This window comes from Taeniopygia guttata, chromosome 6 (genome assembly GCF_048771995.1).
Source record: "Taeniopygia guttata chromosome 6, bTaeGut7.mat, whole genome shotgun sequence".
NCBI lineage: Eukaryota > Metazoa > Chordata > Aves > Passeriformes > Estrildidae > Taeniopygia > Taeniopygia guttata.
This window is the reverse complement of record NC_133031.1, coordinates 8,993,805-9,013,270: the sequence shown is the minus strand read 5'-3', so window position 1 is coordinate 9,013,270 and position 19,466 is coordinate 8,993,805. Positions and strand designations below refer to the sequence as shown.

Genomic DNA, 19,466 nt, shown 5'->3' with positions numbered 1-19,466 from the left:
TATCTAGCAGACTGGAAAACAGCAGGAAATAGCAATCAATTGAAGCAGAAAGCTTTTGTTGGAGTGTGCGGTATGTAACTTTTTGTGTCAGAAAGGATTTCTCTGATTCAGTAAAAACAAGACAGACCCAAAGTGAGTGGGGTGTCCGTGCTTCACTCTTTGTCCAGGTGGTTTGGACCGTCACCCTTGGGCAGTGTCCAGCTGCGGGAACAGCAAAATGCCACCACCACTGCCACCAGACCAGTGTGGCAGCTCATGTTGCGGTTTCCTCTACACCACTGCGTGCTTTGGGGCTCAAACTGTTTGCAAAGTGGTAAGAAGTGTGCCGGAGTACATCCAGCTGGGATTCTGGGTGTGGATAAACGCAGTTCTGCTGGAAGGTGAGGGATGTATAACCCAATCTCTGGAGGTGCAGCAGCACAAGGCGCTTCTCCGCCACGAGGCTTCGTGCAGCGAAAGGTCGGAGCGGGGAGCCGGGGCTGTCCCGGCGGGAGGGGATGCGCGGCCGCGGCAGCACAGCGACTGCAGGACATGCGGCCGGCCGGTCCCTGCCGCCCTCAGCGGCGCGGCTCGGCAGCGGCTCTGGGCACGGGGCGGCTCAGGACCGACACCCGCCTGTCCTGTGTGCCGCCCGGCATCGCAGGGTCGCTGCAGACCCGCTCACAGGGCCGGGGGTCGCCGGATGCGGCGGGACCCGGCTGGCAGGGTGATCCCGGCTGGCAGGGCGATCCCGGCTGGCAGAGACCCCGGCCCAGCCGGCGGGGGCGGTGCCGCTGGGGGCGGTGGCATCTCCCCTCTCCTCCCCCGCCCTCCCTCCGTGCCTGCCCGCCCTCCTGCGGGGCCGCGGCGCTGCCCCCTCCCGCCGGGGATATCCCCGGCCCCTCCCCGGCGGGCGGCGGCCCAATGGAGGTGGGGATGCTGTGCGGGCTGCGGGCGGGCTGGGGGCGCCGCCGAGCCGCGGACGCCGCGGGGCCGGGGCCGCGCTCACTCGGCGGGGAGCCGCGGGCAGAGGCGGGCGGCGCCGGGGCTCGGTGCGGCGGCGGCTGGGATGCGCCGGCCGGGCGGCTCTGGGGGCAGATAGCGTCCCGCGGGGAGGCGGCCGAGTGGGGCCCGCGGCGGCGGCCGCCGGGCAGCGCCATGGCGGCGCAGTGCGACCCGCTGAGCGGGTACCTGCCCCCGCCGCTCTCCGACCCGGGCTCCAACAGCGAGCGCAGCGCCGACTCGCCCGCGCCCGGCTCCGAGGAGGACTCGGCCGGGCCGCCGCGGCCCCTGCACAGCCCCGAGTGGGGCGAGGAGCGATTCCGGGTGGACAGGAAGAAACTGGAGGCCATGCTCCAAGGTGAGGGCGGGAGCGGCGGTGGCGGCGGCCGGGAGGGGCGAGAGGGGGCCCCGCTCCCCGCCGTGCCTTGTCCCGGCTCCCCCGTCCTGTCAGCCGCGGGCCTGGGTCGGCGGAGCCCCGTGGGGCGGTCCCTGCTCCGGACGCTGCCGTGGCCTCCCGGGCCGGGGCTGCTCCCGCTCCGCCGGGGGAAGCGGCTCCCCGTGCCCCGGAGCGCAGCGCAGCGGGCCGGCCCCGCAGCCCGGGTGGCGGGTGCCGCTGCGGGCCGGGCTGGTCCCGGCAGGGCGGGGGGTGCCGCTGCCCGGCCCCGCTGCGGCTCGGAGCGCCCCGGTCCCTCGGAGCTCCGTCCGTGAGGAGCGGCATCCCGCCCGGGCAGGCTGCGGGCTCTCGGCTTTCGAGGAACAGCCCAGCCGAGGAGCGGGGACGGTTCCGCCGGGCTGACAGCGGCCGCCGCTGCCGTGGGACCCGCTCGGCCCTTGGCTCCGCTGTCTGGGGTTTGTTTTTTGGAGTTTTTTTTTCTTTCCTTGAGGCTACATATTTTATCCCGGTATGTTTTGAATTATCTGCTCTCAGTGGAAGTTACGTAGGCAGCTTTTGACAAAAAGGAGTAGTAATTGCTGGTTTTATTGCTAAAGAGCACATGAGTGGGTTTGAACCAGTTGAGGATGCTGCTGAGCGGGGTGATTCCCTCGGGGTCTTCCCAGCTGTCTGGCCTGAGGAGCCTGTGAGAACCGAGGTGAGTTTCAGTGTCAAATCTCAGGGTGTGTCTGGATCAACAAGAAGAGACAGTGGTGGCTTCAAGAGGGCGCTTTTTTCCTTTGGAACTACTGTTTTGTAAACATTTAATGTTACACTAACACGGTAACTCACGTATTTGTGTACGTTTTCAGAACAAACAGACCCTTGACAAGTGTTTTACCTGGCATGTCACGAAGAAGGCGTTTTGGTCACTTACTGGAAGCTTTAGGTACTCCCTACATGAGCATCCCCTGTCAGGGTACCTGCCTTCCTCCTTGCAGCAGTGGAAGGGAGGCTGTGGCAGCAAGCGGGAGCTGGTGAGTTGGGTTGGTCACTGAAGAGCTGCGGTTTGACTTGGTGACTACAATGATTGGAATTTTTTTAATTGAGATGGTCTCTCCTGGGGGTGAGTTAATCTTTAATCAGTTAATACTTTAGCGCTAGTAGAAAAATCTCATTATGTAATGCGGTAAAGAGAAAGGAATTTGGAGAAACAGAGCAGCAACAACTATTTCTAAAGATGTGCTCATCAGAAGTGTCTGAAAACCAAAACCACTGGGGTATTTCTGCGTAAGAAGTGGTAGAGAAGGGTCAAAAGTTGAAGTTCTGTAAGAAGATGAAGGTTGCCTTAACTTTTCCTTTAATAGCCGAATAAGTTTCCATTATTTCATCCCTCACACAGTCCTTTCTTCCTCAGGTAGTAAGCATGAAGGGGTAAACAAAACTCCCAAGCAGAAAATAAATACTCTATAGGTTGTGTGACCTAGCAGTAGCCAGCATCAAAACATCTGATTTTTCTTTACTCCTTATTCAAATTTTATTTCTTATCTTTGTAAGAAGAATAAAGTAGTAATAAGTATATGAATGATAGGACATAGTGAGTAAATACAAGCAGAATACTGCCTGGTTTTTGATGTGAGGTTGCTGTATGACCTGGTTAGAACACACATTCTAGGTGATGGTTTGAGGAGAGTTTGATCAGATAGTTATCCTTGCTGTGGTGGAAAGTTTATGCTGGAGTTGGAAATAAGTGGTTTTATGTGAAAATCTGAACTGTCTGGCTTACTGTTAATGAAAAACTACTTATTAGGAAACAAGAACCAAACATAGTAGTTCTTTCTGTGAGAAAAGGGAACTTTTTGGTAAGCATTGTCCCTTTCTGTCAGTGCCTTCTCAGTTTCCTCTCTGTGCTTTACAAGTATTTGTCTCATCTCTTGACTTTCAAGAACCTCAAGCACCAAGCAGTTCTTCCAGGGAAAGAGTTGTGGAGCCAGATCTGTACCTGGTACCCAGAAATTCAGTCAGCTATGCTGCTTATTACAAGCCAGACTTGATTTTAGTTATTAACTTCTCCCACCTGCCCCACCTTTTGTTTGTGTCTGTCTTTTGGGAGTGAAACTGAGTTGCCCTGTCAGGAAAGGGACAATGGAAAGGAAGCAGTGTGAACCATCTCCAGGAACAAACTCCAGTTAGATAATTTGTAGGGTTGTGTTCCCTATGGTTTTTACTTCCAGATCCTTTACTGGAAGTTCTTAAAATATGCAGAAATTGCATCATGGAAAAGAAACATCTTTTCAGTCCAAGTCATGACGAGCAGTTTTCTTATTTCCAAAAGTTAGCCAATTTTTACGCTTTTTTTTTTTTTTATTTCAGCCTAGTGTAAATACAGCTTTTTGTTCATATTAGATGCTTAAAGGCTCCTCTTTTGCTTTTACGAGCTACTAGATAGCTTGTTTACATTCAGGAAAGCTACTTTTTAAATTATTATAAAACTTAGAATATCTTCTAGTAATCACCAGACATTTCTTATATTATAGAAGAGTGAGAATGCATTGTCTCTAGTTCGGTTGTCTTTAAAGCCAAGTTTGAAAGAGCATCTGTTGAAGGAACTTATCAGGAAATGTTCTCATTCTTGCTTGGGGGTGCCTTGGTGGGATTTTTTTTTTTTTAATTTTTTTTTTTTTTTTTTTTTTTTTGTTCATCAACATCTGTTGTTTACTGTACTAATCGTGAAATGTAAGAAAAACTATCTGGGAGAAAAAAACATGCAGCAGCTCCATCTTCAGCTCAGCGCTTCTCTTTTTGCGTTGCTGAGTTTTATATGTGCTGCTGCTGTGGTTATTTTCCTTTCCCCCAGTTTGTGGGCAGTTTCCTGAGGGCCAGGGCTGATCCCAGCAAGGCTCACCTGGGAATATCGATCTCTGCAGCTCATGAGGGCACTGGGGCACCTTCCTGTGAGACACAGAGTAACTGCAGTAAGTGCTGTAGCCAGAACTTCCTAGCTATCTTTAAAAAAGAGGAGGTTTGGGTAGTTTGCTACCAGTTGTATCTGAAGCAGAAATCAAATTTGACTTGAGGTGTCAAAAGATTTTGATAGATTTGAGGATGCTTCTGCTAGCTTTTTTTTTTTTTTTTTTTCCCTCACACCACTTTAAAATAATTGTATTAGTATTTTCTGAATGGTTCTGTTTGGAATATCAGAAATTGCAAAAGCTGTGGTAAACCCCTTGCAAATAGGTCCTTGTGCCTATCTTCTTTGTATGATTGTTTTATGACTGGAATTGTGTTCCATAAAGAAATCTCAGTCTTTACAGTGGGGTGTAAGCTCTCTTATGCCTTGTGTCTTCATCAGTTTCTTGGTGAACAGATACTTCTAGAATAATTGTTTTCTAGGAGGCCAATATGAGTAAAACAGATCAACTTTTCAGCAGTGACAGAAGATATTTCCTAGCAGCCCAATTAATTACAGCTGCTCTGCACAAATTCTGGTTAATGCTCAGGTGACTTCATGTTGTGGGATGCTTTACTTAGTGTGTGAGTGCCTGTTACCATAGGAGCTGAATATTATTGTAAAGAGGAAGAACAGTAAACTTAGGAAAGCTGTCCAAAAAGTATCATCTATCAGCTGATGTTGCAGCAATCAGTAGACTTAGATGAGTTGGCCATGAACATTAAAAAAAAAAACCCAAACCAAAGAAAGCAACACCTTTTTTTGCTTGTGTGGTGTGTCTCATTCTTGGTTACAAAATGTTATGCCAATCTTACATTTCAAATAATCCTTTTTCTTTGTCTTGTTCTTTAGCAGATGTGGGGGCTTTTTCATGTGGCATGTGTGGTTTAAGCACACACAGTTAAATACTTTGTGACTTTATAATGCACTATCACACGATAGTAGTTTGCTAAAAAAAACAAATCCATGCTGTTTTTAATAAGAGTCTAAATCTAGCAATGGTGTGTGGGCCCATATTATGTATGGCTCTTTCATTAAAATACAAAACTCTGCTTATTAAAATTCTGTTTTTCTCTGCTCTGTTTTGTATTTTTTTGTGTATCCTCTTTCATTTTGAGCATTCCTCAGGGTAATTTTAATTAGGGATCTAAAACTTTATGGGTAATGTTTTTTTTTTGTTCTGTGTTTTTATTGGTTTTGTTGGGATTTTTTTTCCCTTGTGAGGTGATTCAGCATTTGCCTATTAATTGATAAACAAACACATGAAGAAAGCACAGACCTGCATGCCCAGGAAACTCTGAAGAGCACCCAGTTTGCTCTTGAGCTCATCTTACAGAGCAGCTTGTGTTGCTACCAGGTGAGCACCTTGGAAAATAGCACTGGGTGTAGTGCTGGCTGTACTGGCTATGTCACAGGTCAGCTGGAGCAGGCCAGAATTAGAGGAATTGTGTGAATTCTAAAAATGATAGTGGATCACTGGTTACTTTCCAGGCAGTAAGGACAAAAATGCTGTCACTAACTCAGTAGGAGCAGTCAGTGCAAGCAGCTCATTGAGGTGCCTTTGTGCTTAGCTCTGTCCTGCCATTGCAGCCTTGAGAGAGCTCTCCCCATCCTTCTCCCTCTGTTTTGGTGCTCTTTGCATGTCACGGGGAGCTAGAAAAAGGCTCAGATAGTCATTTTATGCCAGAACAATCCCTAATTTTCTTAAGAGGAGGTGACACAAATAATTAGGTAACTTTTTTTGCACAGTTTAATCCAAATGAAACTTACTGTAAATGAATTGTTAATTCCTTTGCCTAAAGGTCACCCTGAGACCATTGTCAGATCTTGATTGTACTTGTGCAATGCCTCTTTCTGATGCCTGGATGATAACCAGCTTTTGTTTGCTGATCCATCAGGTGAAACTTGTGCTTAAACAAGTATATTTTCCCTATTTAATGCGTAACTGCTGGAAAGTTTACTTTGGTACTTTTTATAGTCTTCTGCACTCGTTTGTTTCATCTACAGAGAATGATAAATCGATACATGTGGCAGGCAAAGCTTGGGCGAAGTGGAGGGGGGGGAAAGAAAAGCACTTTTATTGGGATGTGCTAAAGAAGACAGAGATATTCTAAGAAACTCAGGCTTCTGCTGAGTGCTACAAACAATGGTTTTATTAGAGGCTGGACCCTGAAGATAGGAATTTTGAGCAAGCTGGCTGCTTAACAGGCAATTGTAATATTCCTGTGATGGTGTCTGTGCAGGGAGGGCAAGTTCTGTGTTAAATTTATTTTAGGGTGTTATTTTTAATTGGTGAAGCAGAAATTAGTGATATTCCCCTGGATGTTTTTGTGTGTTTGTGATGGTGGTAGAAATCTGTACAATAAAACTTAGTGTACTGTGGTCCTTCAAATAATTAGTGTACCTTGCTTGCAGCTGAAGTTAAAAATACTCAGAGTGCTGGTGATTTATACTCGTGTTTACAGTTCCCATGTCCCTCTTGGAGCTCCAAGGGTTGTGAACTGTGTCTTGTCTATGACCAGATTTCTACTGAAATATCTTCCTCTTCATTTTAGTAGGTCCAAACCACAGCTGCTTTTCCTAGAGGAAGAAAATGTTGTTTTTTTCTACTGAATTGTGAGATTTCTGTTGGTGGTTTTATTATAGTTTGTTCCTTGTAATGTGTCAGCATAACCTATACAAGAACATAGTTGTGGGGAAATTGGAACCTTCCTAATAGCATTTACATTTGGTTTTTAACTTATATGTAGCAGGAAAAAGGAATCCAAGTTCTTTGTCAGGTTTTCAAATCCCCAAAGTGCTGAATAGTATATTTCTACAAAAAATAAATACGTGAAATGAATTTGTGTGACTTGTAGTTCTTGCATTCCACTATTAACAATTGTAATAATACCACTTTCTCAAGTTTCAGCATTCAAGTAGTACAACGGACTATCATGGTTTGGCATGAGCTGCTGAGTTAAGTATTGCTGGCTTGCACATTCCTGTTGGTTATATTGTAATCTTTACCTCCACTGGAAAATATGTCCTATTTTGAGGCTCTTGGCTTTATGCCTCTCAAACAATGAAACATGCTAGTTTTCTTTAATTTCAAACCTCTATGTTGAAGAACTAATAGCTTTTTAAAAAATATTTTTACAGTAATGACCTTTTCTGTGAAGACTCTTTGGTGACTTTCATGAACATTGAGCTTAAATTAGTATGACTACACGAGTTGAAGTTCAGCTACAGAAAACACATACACCTAATAAGCTATCTGAAGGAACAAGCACTTGATTTAACGTTTTATTCTTTAAGATGCTACCTATTAATCAATAGCAGTTTCTAAAATAATTGTGACTTCAGCAATTCAAACCATTCTTTGATCATAGCCTCAGCTCTTGTTCAATATTTGTTTTTGTTTCTTGCCTCTGGCTCAGAGCAGTATGAGTGTATTGCATGAGGCAAAGGAACTCTTCATGTTTGGGTGACTTTTATAGCTGATTTATGTAAAGATATCTGCAGTGATATCCTCTTTACTGGAAGAAATAGTTTTATGTTGAAGTTCTATTGATGTTTTGAAGGAACACTCCAGAGTGAGTGTTATCTCACTAGATAATACAGTCTAAGGAATCTGAGTAATCAACGAGTTCTCTCATGTGTGAAAACAGGTTTTGGATATTGGGTGGAAAAACTCTTGATGTCTGTGCAGAAGAAGATGGGTGTGATTGAAACCAAATCCATAACTGTGAACGCTAAGTGTCTGGATAAGTCACTTGCCTGGCAGCAAAACTTTGTGTAATTTGTCTGCTTCAAGCCAGATTTTGTGGAGAGGTTGATGGGCATGTAGCAGCACTGTGTTCTCCTGCTGGAGTAACAGACACCAGGACACAGAAATTGGGAAGGCACACCATAGGTGTGTGCCTGCAGGGCTGTGCAGGAGAACCTTTACTGGGAACCCACGAGTGTGGTACATCCCTGAAAGCTCCTGGTGGTGATGCATGGGTAGCAGACAGCTGGAACTGCAGGGCAGCAATCTCCCTGAGGCTGGAGAGGTGTGATGGGACAGCTCTGGGGTCTGTAGGGTGCACAGAGTGGGATGCTGAGGAGGAGGTGTTGCCCTTGTGTGTGGGGGAGTGGCAGGATTGCAGGGAGCTCTGCCTTGGGACACTCCACCAGCCATTTGAGAGTGCTGGGTGGTTTTACAGGTGCTTGCTACAGATCACCTCATTGGGAAGAAGCAGCACATGAGGGCTTCAAACAGCTGGAGGGAGGCTCCTGTTTGCTGTTGATCCCCATGGAGGAGTTTAACCCCTCTGTTCTCTGCTGGGACAAGAGTGTGACAGCACACAAACCATGTAGGAGGTTTCTGGAATGCTTTTGTGACAGCTTCCAGGGAGGTGATCAGGGAAGTGACAGCAGGAACTGGTTTGCTGGGCTTTTGCCTTACTTGCAAGGAAAAATTAATAATGAATGTGAAGATGGAGGGCAGCATTCAGAGGGAGCCTGGCAAGCTGAAAAATGGCCCAAGAATTCCATGAAGTTCAGCGAAAGGGAACATGAAGTGCTGCACCAGGGGAAAAAACTGTCACAGTTTGGGGCCTGACAAGCTGAGCAGTTCTGGTGAGACACGTCGGGAGTGCTGGGTCCAGCCCTGGTTTCCCCAGGCAGAGAGACATGAGCATTCTGGAACAAGCCCAGCAAAGGGCCACAACACTACTGAGGGACTGGGGAACTGACACAGGAGGGGAGGCTGAGACATCTGGGATTGCTCAGCTTTAGTCTTGAGAAGGTGCAGGGAGCACCGTATGCATTGTGTGTGTCAGAGCATATAAGCAGATGGAGCCAGAGTCTTCTCAGTGGTGCCTAATGACAGGACAAGCAGAAAAAAATGTCATTTTATGGCTTTTCTGCTTTTTCTGAAAAGGAAATAATCCATAAAATCTGGCGGCTTTCCAGTTTTAGCAGTATTCAGTGCTGAAGTGAGGTCACTGCTGTCTTTTTTGGACAGCAAAGGAGTTAAAGAAATCTTAACTACAATTTCAATTGTTGAGTTAAAATACTAAATCTGAGATTGGACTGTAATATTAAAGCACAGTGTTTATTAATGTTAGGTATTGGAGATGACTAAAAATGCATTTTTAGGTAAATCCTTGATCAGACAGCAGTATTAAAAATAGCAGTTTGCAGCCTGAAGCATTCTCCATAGCTAATAAAATTGTGATTGAGTTAAGGGTCAATTTGCCTTCCTCAGGGCATTGAGAAACATCTGCTGGGAAAACTGGTCTGTACAGCCCACCTTTAGCAGCCTTGGTAGGATTTGGTTGTGCTGGCCCCAGGAAGATCCCTGCAGCCCCCAGGAAGGCAAGATGATGGCTGGGTCAGGCAGCCGCTGCCAGGGCAGGTCTTGGCTCTCATGCACACAAGTGGTGCTGTGGGACCACAACTGGTTGGTGAGCTGGGACACGGATTTGCTGCTGCTTTGCTGCCTTCAGACAGCTTTGGAGATGCTAGTCCTACAAGGATGTAGCTGTGGTTATCTCTGTGAGCCTCCCACCTGCTGGAGGTTTTGCTGAGGCTCTGTCAAGGTTGGCTCTGGGATGGGATAAACTCACTGGGTGCTATGGGGCCGAGCAGTGGGAGCTGGCCGTGGGCTGCATGGCTTGGCTGCTTCCAGGGGTGCAGCTCAGGGACACCGGGCTCTGGGTTACACCACATCCTCCTAAGCTTTGTGTTCCTGCTGCTGGTATGTGAGCAAGCTGTGAAAACAGGACCTGGGAGTGCAGCTGGGCTTGGAGCACAGTCCTGTTATCTCTACTGCTTGGATTCTGTTGTGTAAACCACAGAAGGACATGTTGCTCAATTTATCCTTCCTGGAAGTGTCTTCCTTGCACATGTGAGTGACAACAAACAGGAAGGAACTTGTTCTTTAGGTTTCTTTCCTTTCGAGGGTGAAAGGTTTTTAAAAAATTTAAATGTATCACTTGTGGTGAGAAAGACAATAATAGATGATGCATTTAAAAGGCATGAGATTTCCAGTCATTCTGACTGCCTCCCAGATGGCCAGCTGCCAGCAGCTGTGTCTTGAATTTGGCATCTTGAGATCAACAGTTTATAAATGCTGTGGAGTAAAGCTCCTTTTTTATTGCTTAGATTTTTTTTTTTAATTTCCCAGGTTGGTCTGTCCTAGAACTTTAAAGATTATATTTTGACCCATTCCTCTGGGGTCTGTGAGCTTCTGAGGGAGACACACTGGTTGCTTGAGGAGGTTCTTTCCAGGACATCCACACAATCTGCCAGCTGAAGAAGCAGTTAGCCCTTGATAATTGATAGTTTTGTATGCAGCTAAATGTTTTAGCTGTTACCATTTCTAGAAGGGCTCAAATGCAGCCTGGTAGAAGTTTTACTGGACTGGGAAGAATATTCTCTTGTTTGCTGATTTCAGACTATGAAAAAAATTGCTTTTCTTTGTCCCATCTGATTTGACTACTGAGCCTTTTCCCAGAGGTAGGAAGCTGGTCAGTGTAGCTGGTGCCAGCCACAAGGCAGATGAATTCCCCATGCTGATGCAATTCCAGGGCTTGCCTGGTGTGTAAAGGTAGCAATAAAACTTGTGAAGAAGACTCCTTATATATAAGATTTGATAGACTTGTATAGAGGGGCTTTTTCTCAAATATTAATGTATGAAAATAGTAAATTCCCATTTCTCTTTTGGCTTTTTGCTTGTTGGGAATATGTGTAGCTGTAAGTGAGGCATGAGCCATCCATTTTCCATTTACTAAACTTCTCTGTAGGCCAGCCCTTGGGAGGCTTTGCAAAATCTTGATTCCATTTTCCCCTAAAACTATGTGATATGAATCAGGTCTGTAAGAATGGTTTTCGAGGAAAAATAAGCAGCAATCATTGTGCTTATGTGGTTATTGTCAGGCTTGCAGTATGTAGATGCTGAGGAATGTTTATTATACTGGGATTTTATAGGTAATTCTTTTCCCCCATCTCATCGAAAAGTTTTTCTGGTTGGTTTGTTTGTTTGTTTTCCTGTGTACCTGCCCAGTATGTTAAGAAGCTATGGGTTGATAATTCTTTTACCTCTATTAGCCCTTCTCTACAGCTTTTTAACTTGCAAAAATAACTTCTATTTGTAGGAGTTATAATGGCACAGGATTTTGATTTGGCTGCTGAGATATTACAGAGGTTTTGAAAGCAAAAATCTGTAAATAAGAGTGCCAAGGAAAGAAAAAACAAAGCCTCATTCCAGCTCATTCAAGTGAAATATAACTGCGAGTTCAAATATGTACTTAAAAAGATTGAGCTATGTGTTTTCTCACTCACTTGGCACAAAGTTTGTGTAAAAGCTTGAATGATTGTCCATATAAGTGATGAGATGACAAGCAGAAGAAACCCAACATACCTTTCTGCTGCTTGTGGAACAGCTCAGCTCATGAGCTTCATCTGTTTAAACTTGGTTCTTGGAAAGGAATTGTGCTAGATTTCCTTGTGAGAAGAACTTGCAATGTTTTTATTATCAAGCTGAGCTAAATGGTCTCCAGTACAACATATCTGAAAATGAGTATTAAGCCAAGTAAATCTGGTCTGAAAGAAGCAATATTGAAAGATAACTGGAGAGAGAAGCTGGTAGCACCAATGATTTATCCTGTTGTTTTGAAGTGCTGCTTTTATTTTCTAGAACATGTACTTGTGTCTGTGCTGTTCTTAGCTCCCACATCACAGAGTGGGTCAGGAAAGGGGCACAGGGGGACACTGGCCCTGCCTCCCTGTTCATCCTGGAGCACATGGCACAGAGGTGTGTCCAGCTGGGTCTGGAGCATCTCCAGGGAGGGAGGCTGCCCCTGTCTCTGGGCAGGCTGTCCCAGTGCTCGGTCACTGCACAGTAAGGAAGTTCTTCCTCAAGTGCAGATGGAGCTTCCTCAGCATCAGCTTCTGCTGTTGTCTCTTGCTCTACCTTGATATATAAACCTTTTCATTTTTTTGTTTTGTAGTCTAAGGTTCCATGGTGAGGTTTCCACATATTCCAAAGTTTTAGCTAGGTTTTCACCTCTTCCTTCTTTGTTTATAAAAGATTTTTTAATTCTACGTACAGGTGATGATTTTTTTTTTTTTTTTTTAGATTTTAAGCAAACTTTGGTTTGAGGAATCTGTGTTACCACTCTGAATTAGTGGTTTAACCTTTAAGTGTGCCTTTTACCTTATTGCCAATCACTTTGTGTGAATGGAGGGCTTTGATTATGTCTGTTTTGATTGGCTCTGTTCTGTTCAGTCTGTGCCTGCAATAAATTTATGGCAGTTGAATATACAGGATTGGTAACTTAAGACCAAGCATCTTGAGAGATGGAAAACTGAAATTCATAATTCCAAAATAAATATTAAGTCCGTTATAAGCGATGCAGTGAAACATTTTTGTTTAGTTACATTAATGTCTTCTGAAGATATTCCCCATGTTTTTTATAGTGAGATTGTGTTCCTTGAGGGTGCATAAACTGGGATGAAGAGTAATTAAATCAGGAGCCTTGTTGTAAAGGAGTTCTTGTGCAGAGCATTACGCTGTGCTATGGAGCCATGATGAGCCATGTGCTGACCAGAAAGGGGTTAAAATCACCTGTATGTGAAACCATGTCTCTGTTTGTGATACTTACACTTAAATGGAAAAACACACATGCATTTATGTGTAACTGAAATGAAGGATACATTTACATGTCAACCTTGCTGGGATATAGAAATCCTTATCATCAAAGGAACATGAGACTTGGTGTCCTTTTTTCAGGATGTGGAAGTACATCCATGGGTGAGAAGTGCTATAGAGTGGAGAAATACTAAATTACATTAGATGGCCTTTGTTTATGTGCAGCTGGAGCGGTTAAAATTGCATTGATTTAAAGAGTCTGGATGTGGAATATGTTTTTAAAATACTGTTTTATATAGTAGAAAAGAATCCTGGTATGTCTTTAGTTTTTTAGTTAAACAAACACAAGTGCTGTTTTTCCTTAGTAAATTTACTTCCGGAGTGTGTATAAAATAGTGGATAAGAGAGAATCTGTTTCTAATCTGTTCCATGTGCAGAAACAGTGAATAAATTTGATCAAATATTTAGTTCTTTATAAGCAATTATAAAGAACTATAGAAAAATAAGAACATATTCTGCAGAATTTGATTTTCTTGCTCTGTGTGGAAGACATTACCATCATTAGAGTGTGGAATACATGGGCTCTCAATATGTGTGAAATTTTTCAATGCACTAAACAATTGAAATTGTAATGATATTTTCTGTGTTGCTTAGCAGCACTCAGGTTTTTTACTTTAAGTGGTCTTCAGTGACATCTTTAGATTGTTCAGAGACTTGGCAGAAATAAAAAAAGTAATTCCTGTGTTTGAGACATGAGGAATCGTTTAAGCTGTGGAAAAAAAAAAAGAGTAGGGTATTGCAAAGTTTTGTATGTATTTAAACATTTACAAAACTTTATATTCTGTGTTCTTGTAACTGTATGGGGGAATTGAGTGCTAGAAGATTATTCTGCTGGATTTTAAGTATAGTTTTAGGTATTTATCACCTGAAAGATGCAAACTTAGACAACAGATAAATTTTACCTGACTGAAGGTTTTTATAAATTGGTTTATATGTCACTGGAATTATATTTCCCGTGTTTATGTAGAGAGCGAGGGTTGCTGGTGTTTTGACTTGTGAATATAATACAAATCAATTAAAATGTAAAAGCTAGTATACATTTTTCCTTAGAGGATATCAGCTGCATATTTGCAGGAATCTTTTCATTGTGTGTCTCTCCTGTGTCACGGCAGAGCTTCTGTTGGCACTGCCTTCCCTCCAGGCTTGGATAGCCAGCCGAGAGTTGGAGACTGCTTTTAATAACGTGTTAAAGAATGAAGTGCTGTCAGCTTCGTGCCATGGCTCTGTGCTGCCTGAGGCTGCTCTTGGTGTCTCTCTGCCTGCTCCTGCGCTCTGCATTGCGTGAGTGAGAGGAATGTTCCCCTGAAGCGGAGCCGCAGCAGGGCTGAGCGAGGCGTGGGAGCAGCAGTGGCTGAGCTGAAGGAAAGAGTGACACGACTGCCCGTGCAGGTTGGCCAGAGCCGAGCTTAGAGCAGGGCAGCACAGCCAAGTCTTCCAGACGGATAGGAAATGTCAAAGTGGGAAATCTCGGGACCCAAGAGGCGAAGGGAGACGTGACTAAGAGGATTATTGAAGTCCAGTAGCGTTGGATGTGCGCAGGAAGGATCTCCCATACATTGCACGGCAGCCAGGAACGCTGTCGGGAGAGGAGCTGCTCAGTGCTTCTGTTCAGCCTCTCCCATGCTCTCGTTCTGTTTGTAGTGTTTTATGGCAGGAGAGGAGGAGGAACCGCTCACCAGCTCTGTTCTGCCCCCTCCCAGCAGCCTGATGGATCGAGATCGCTTGGAGCACCTTCAGCATTCTGCACCTGGTACCAGACTTTGGGCTGCTCTGCTTCATGTGGGTGAGAGCAGGCCAGGGGAGGCTGGATGAACACAGCCTTTTTCCATCCTCTGCTAACTGCCCTTACACATAGAGCACAGATCATTGATTAACATTGCATTTGAGTGTAGGCTTTGCTGTAGGTGCTTTGCTATGTACCAACCCAGGAAGGGTTCTTTCTGTGTAATGTGAGTCCCAAAACAGCCACTCTGGTTCATCAGGCCTGCTTCACTGGAATGGAGGCAGTGGCAGGATGCTTGGGATTTGGGTGCATTTTGTTTGCTGCAATAAGGCAAAGTCAGATGCTGCAGTGCATGTTGACTTCCATGTTAAAGATGTGAACTGGAAGATCATGGTGTGGAGCTGCTGGTCAGCATGGATTTGCATTCTTCTGAAGAGAAGAGCCACAGCCATAAAAGAATGTTTGCAGTCTTCTGGATAACAGTAGAGACTTAAGGAGTGTAGTCACTTTGGGGTTTGGTGTTGTGCTTGCGAATGATTAAAAAACAATTGGGGGAATATATGTATTTGTAAAGTAGATCAATTTTACCTGTAGTGTGAAGGTAATGGTAAATTGATAGATGGAGCTTCTCATTCTGAAACACTTGAAAGTCCTTAATATTTAGCATTTTGTCATAATTTAACCTTTCTTCCACCATTTTAATAATCAAAGGAGTAAGAATGTGCTCTTAATGTTTGAGTAATTGTATATCCTGTAAAAGAGTTTAACATAAGTGAAAACATGGTTCTCTAATTATAAAATATAATTATCTTCGTGGTCTCTTGTGATTTCCAGTGGTGATGTCTTCTCGAACATTCTGCTCTTGGGCTGTATTTCTTTTACTACAGAAATACGAGGTCAATTTCTCTTTTGAGATTGTCCGTGATTTAAACTTTATTGAATTTAAAGGGAGAGTATCTCAACATTTTTTAGGGAGGTGAAGAGGGTGTTTAGGAGGAAAACACCTTTTCCTATAAGCTAAGTAACCCCTAATTCAGTTTTTTTAATGTGCTGCATTGACACTTGTTTGTTCTTCTGTAAGTGGTGGTTACTGCTGCAGGTGGATCCCAGGTCGGCTTCTTTTGCTCAAATACAGACTGGTTTGGGATGTTTCTGCCAAGAACTGGTTAATTACTGCCATATAGAGATTGAAGTGGACTGAACACCTTGGGGACTGGTGCTTGAGCTGTCTCAGCTCCCTGGTGCTATTTCTTCAGCAATGGAAGAATAGTTTCCTTTTCTGGAGAAACCTCTCTAATCTGTGGGCAAGTGGGCTCCATGTAAGCACAGTGAGAACTGCTTAACATTTCACTATGACAGCTTAGGCAACAGAAATATATTTGCTTTGCTTTTCTAAAACAAAGCTTTTCTTCTGACATCTTAAATTTGGTGATTATTTTTCATTAGGTTACAGAAAAGATTTGTATCAATTTCTGCAAATCGGTTTTGCCAAGGCTGTGGGTTTGTGGTAGCCAAGCAGTCTCATGGTTTCAGGGTAGCAACTTAAAGAGCCAAAAAGTATTTTATGGTGAAATCCAGTTGAGCTGTAACAGAATACCCAAATTCAACCAAAATCAAAACAGAAGAGAAAAATGCAAACAGGAAACGTTGCTTTTTTTGGCAGTCTTAATAATAATGGCTTATGAACTTCAGAAATGGAGTACACCCTCCAGACTTTTGCCTCTGTTAATTCTAGATGGTTTGGAGTTGTTGGGGTTTTTTTGGTTTTTTTTGGTTTTGTTTTGGTTTTTTTTTGGGTTTTTTTTGGGTTTTTTTTGTTTTTTTTTTTTTTTTTGTTTGTTTTTTGTTTTTTTTTTTTTTTTTTTGTTTTTTTTAATTATGCATGGTTGAGATAGGCAGAGACTTTCAGAGTCTAGTGAGCTTCTTTGACCTTTGACTGTAACTTCTGGCTGTTACAATGTCCTTTCCTCCACAAGAGTAATTTATAAACTTCCATGCTTGTCTTTACAGAACAATCTACTGGTCTCCATACCGCTTAATTAGTGCTAATTGTATTCAATGCCTCGTGGTTTTTATTAATGTGCCAAAAGAAGCAAACAATAGCCAAATTCTGTTTTAAAGGGACAGCTCAAATAGTTGAAATAGCACTGGTAAAAAAAAAAAAAAAATAGCATGAAGGAAGAAGCATAAATTAAGGGATAAAGTCATTGTTGGCACAGTAGGTAGCACAATACTGTCATGTTTATCTCAAGAACAGCATGAATTGTGAAGATTGGAGCCACATCTGATGGGTCATACTTGTACTATGGCATCTGTGCAATAAACTATATGCAGTTGATACTTCTGTATTATTTTTGAGCTCAAGATTAAGTGCTATTGATGGTGGTATTGTCTACAGAGTAAATAAGGTGTATGTATTTATAGTTTTTAAAAATATCTGGATTTCAGTATCAGGAGGTGGTGATTGAATCTTGGGGTTGCATTTCTCTGAGTATGTGGACTTGAATTTTCAACTGCAAAAAGGCTTGATATCAAAATCACCCACAGTCTCTGCAAACTTAGGAACTTGGAAAATTCCTAGGGATTAATTGCAACTCTAGGAAGACCCAGTTAAATAAAGTCAATAGTAGGAGGCTTTGCTTAATACTTATCATGTGTGGGTAGTGCTGTGTTTGCCATTTTTCTGCAGGAGGCATAATGCAGTTTATTCTGAGTGGCCGCTTGCACTGTGGGGAGGATTTTTCTGAGCTGGAAATGCCCATTTTCCCTGGTGGTGTTTGTGTGTGCTGTGTGACAGCAGGGCTGAGCATGGCTGTAGTTCTCTCTGTGGGGACTCATTCTTACCCTTTCTCAATGCATTTGTGATTTAAGATCTCTGACTCTACCAGTATAACGTAGTGCTTAACCTCTTTCCTCTTCCAGTGCTGTTTACTCTGCTTAAAGACTCCTGAAACGTGAACTTCGCAAACATTCAGCAGAGCAACTAGAGCAGCAAGTCCTCAATTTTTTCCTTTTCTGCTTGGTTTTAAAGCTAATCCATTTTAACTGCAGGAAGCATGTAATTTTTCTGTTGGCTGCTTTGCACTGCACAAAGCTTTGGTTCACGTTGTGGAACATCTTGAAATCTATATAATTGTAATGGAAGAAGAATGTTTGGAATCTTTTGTGGACAATTTTTTTTTAAAGCAGAGCTTTCTGGATGGCGAAGAGCAAAGTCTGTCATGGCTTTTTAAACTTTTCTGTTCCTCAGTAGCAGGCATTTTCGTGTTCAAGGGCTCCATGATCTATCCTCTCCCTCCTTTCTCAGGAAAATAATGGTTGGGTTTGCAGTTTTGAGTAAAATACTTAGCCTTAAATTTTCAGTTTTCAGCTGGTGGTACAGTTTTGTTTTTATTTTTCTCCTGGATGGTTTTGTGGCTTATTCATCATTATTCCGGGCTTTGCATAGTTCTTGCAAACCAGTGGGACTGCTGACCTGTCTTTTTGGATCCTGAGTTGCTCTGTGTGATTAAAAAAGCTGAAATAAAGGTCAGAGGCTCACTATATTGAGAACAACACCATTTAAGAGGTTGTTCTGTGGAGGATTTTTTTGTTAAATTGTAAGAGGAAGAAGCATTAGACGTTATTTTGGGTTTGTTATGTATATTATATGTTTACTTTTTTTAGACTTTCCAGATTTTCCAAGAAGTCTAAATCTCACCCAATATGTGAAAAATCTCTTTCCTAAGGGCTTGATAAAGCTTTGGGGAAGTAATGGGGGACTTGGAAATTGGCAGTTTTTTCTGTGATTGTGATACTTGCCTGCATGCATTGCAGTTTGGTGTTGAAAAATTACATGGCTTGAAATAGTCATCAGAGAGAAAGTGAGGCTGAGTTACAGTGTGTTCACCTCTTACATAAACTGTGTGATTTTTATTGGGGCTGTTTTGTTCCTGCTATTCATTGTTCATCATCTACTCCTGTTACACATTTTGATAGAGAATGAAAACCTAAAGCAATTTTTTTCTATTTTTCTTAATTGGGTCTGCTTAGGACTAGAACAAGGCATTGTTGCAAGCTTTATTTTTGTTTTTAAAATGAACTACTAGCTGGTGTTTACTGGAAACAGTAGCCAAATGTGGGCACATAAGGGGCATTGCCCAATCTGTGCTCCACTGTGGAGATTGTTTTTCACTGAAATACAAAGCTAAGATCCCCTTGGCTGTCAAGTGGCAGCAGTGCCATTATGTTTTACTCTGCAGCAAAACTGAGTGCTTGAGGCTTGGGTTATTGTTAATTCTGTTGAACATAAAACGCTCATGTGGTTCATTTTTGGTTGAAGAAACAACTGATGGCTATTGCAAACACACATACAGTAATTTTTTTATCGATGGGTAACTCATTTCTCTCACAGAAAGCTGACCCCAGTACATGCTTATTTATGTCTGGGAATGCTGACTTGGAGCTACTTCCCCCTGCTCTCAAGTGGACTGTATTTCCTTAGGAAGGTTTGCAGTTCAAAGCTCCCTTGCCTGCTGGAAACAAAACTGTTGTTTGAGTTAGAAATCACGCGTTTGCACGGCGTTCTTGTTTTCCCACATACCAGCATACAGATGTGGTTATTGCAAATTAAAATTACCCTGGCTGTAGAACTGAATTGGAAGTACCTTATGTTTGTGCCTGCTTCTGCTTTACATCATGTGAGTCACACACAGGGATTTCTCAGGAGCAAACGTGGCTTCATAAATAAATAAAAGAGCCCTTTTTCCTGCATTGGCTG

At 43.4% G+C, this 19,466-nt stretch overlaps 1 protein-coding gene across 2 annotated transcripts in view; it reads left to right on the top strand.

The window, feature by feature from the left end:
* Positions 1 to 930: 930 nt before the first annotated feature.
* The window catches only part of BICC1 (BicC family RNA binding protein 1), an 89,521-nt gene continuing 70,985 nt past the window's right edge, over positions 931 to 19,466 (top strand). Inside the window, exon 1 of one of the 2 annotated variants that reach the window (XM_030275818.4) lies at positions 931 to 1,339. In XM_030275818.4, the coding sequence (XP_030131678.1) occupies positions 1,138 to 1,339 (202 nt within the window). In that variant the 5' untranslated portion in view covers positions 931 to 1,137. Of the gene's footprint in view, positions 1,340 to 1,451; positions 2,073 to 19,466 lie in introns of those variants that run through there. The other variant, XM_072930966.1, reaches the window with a different exon arrangement.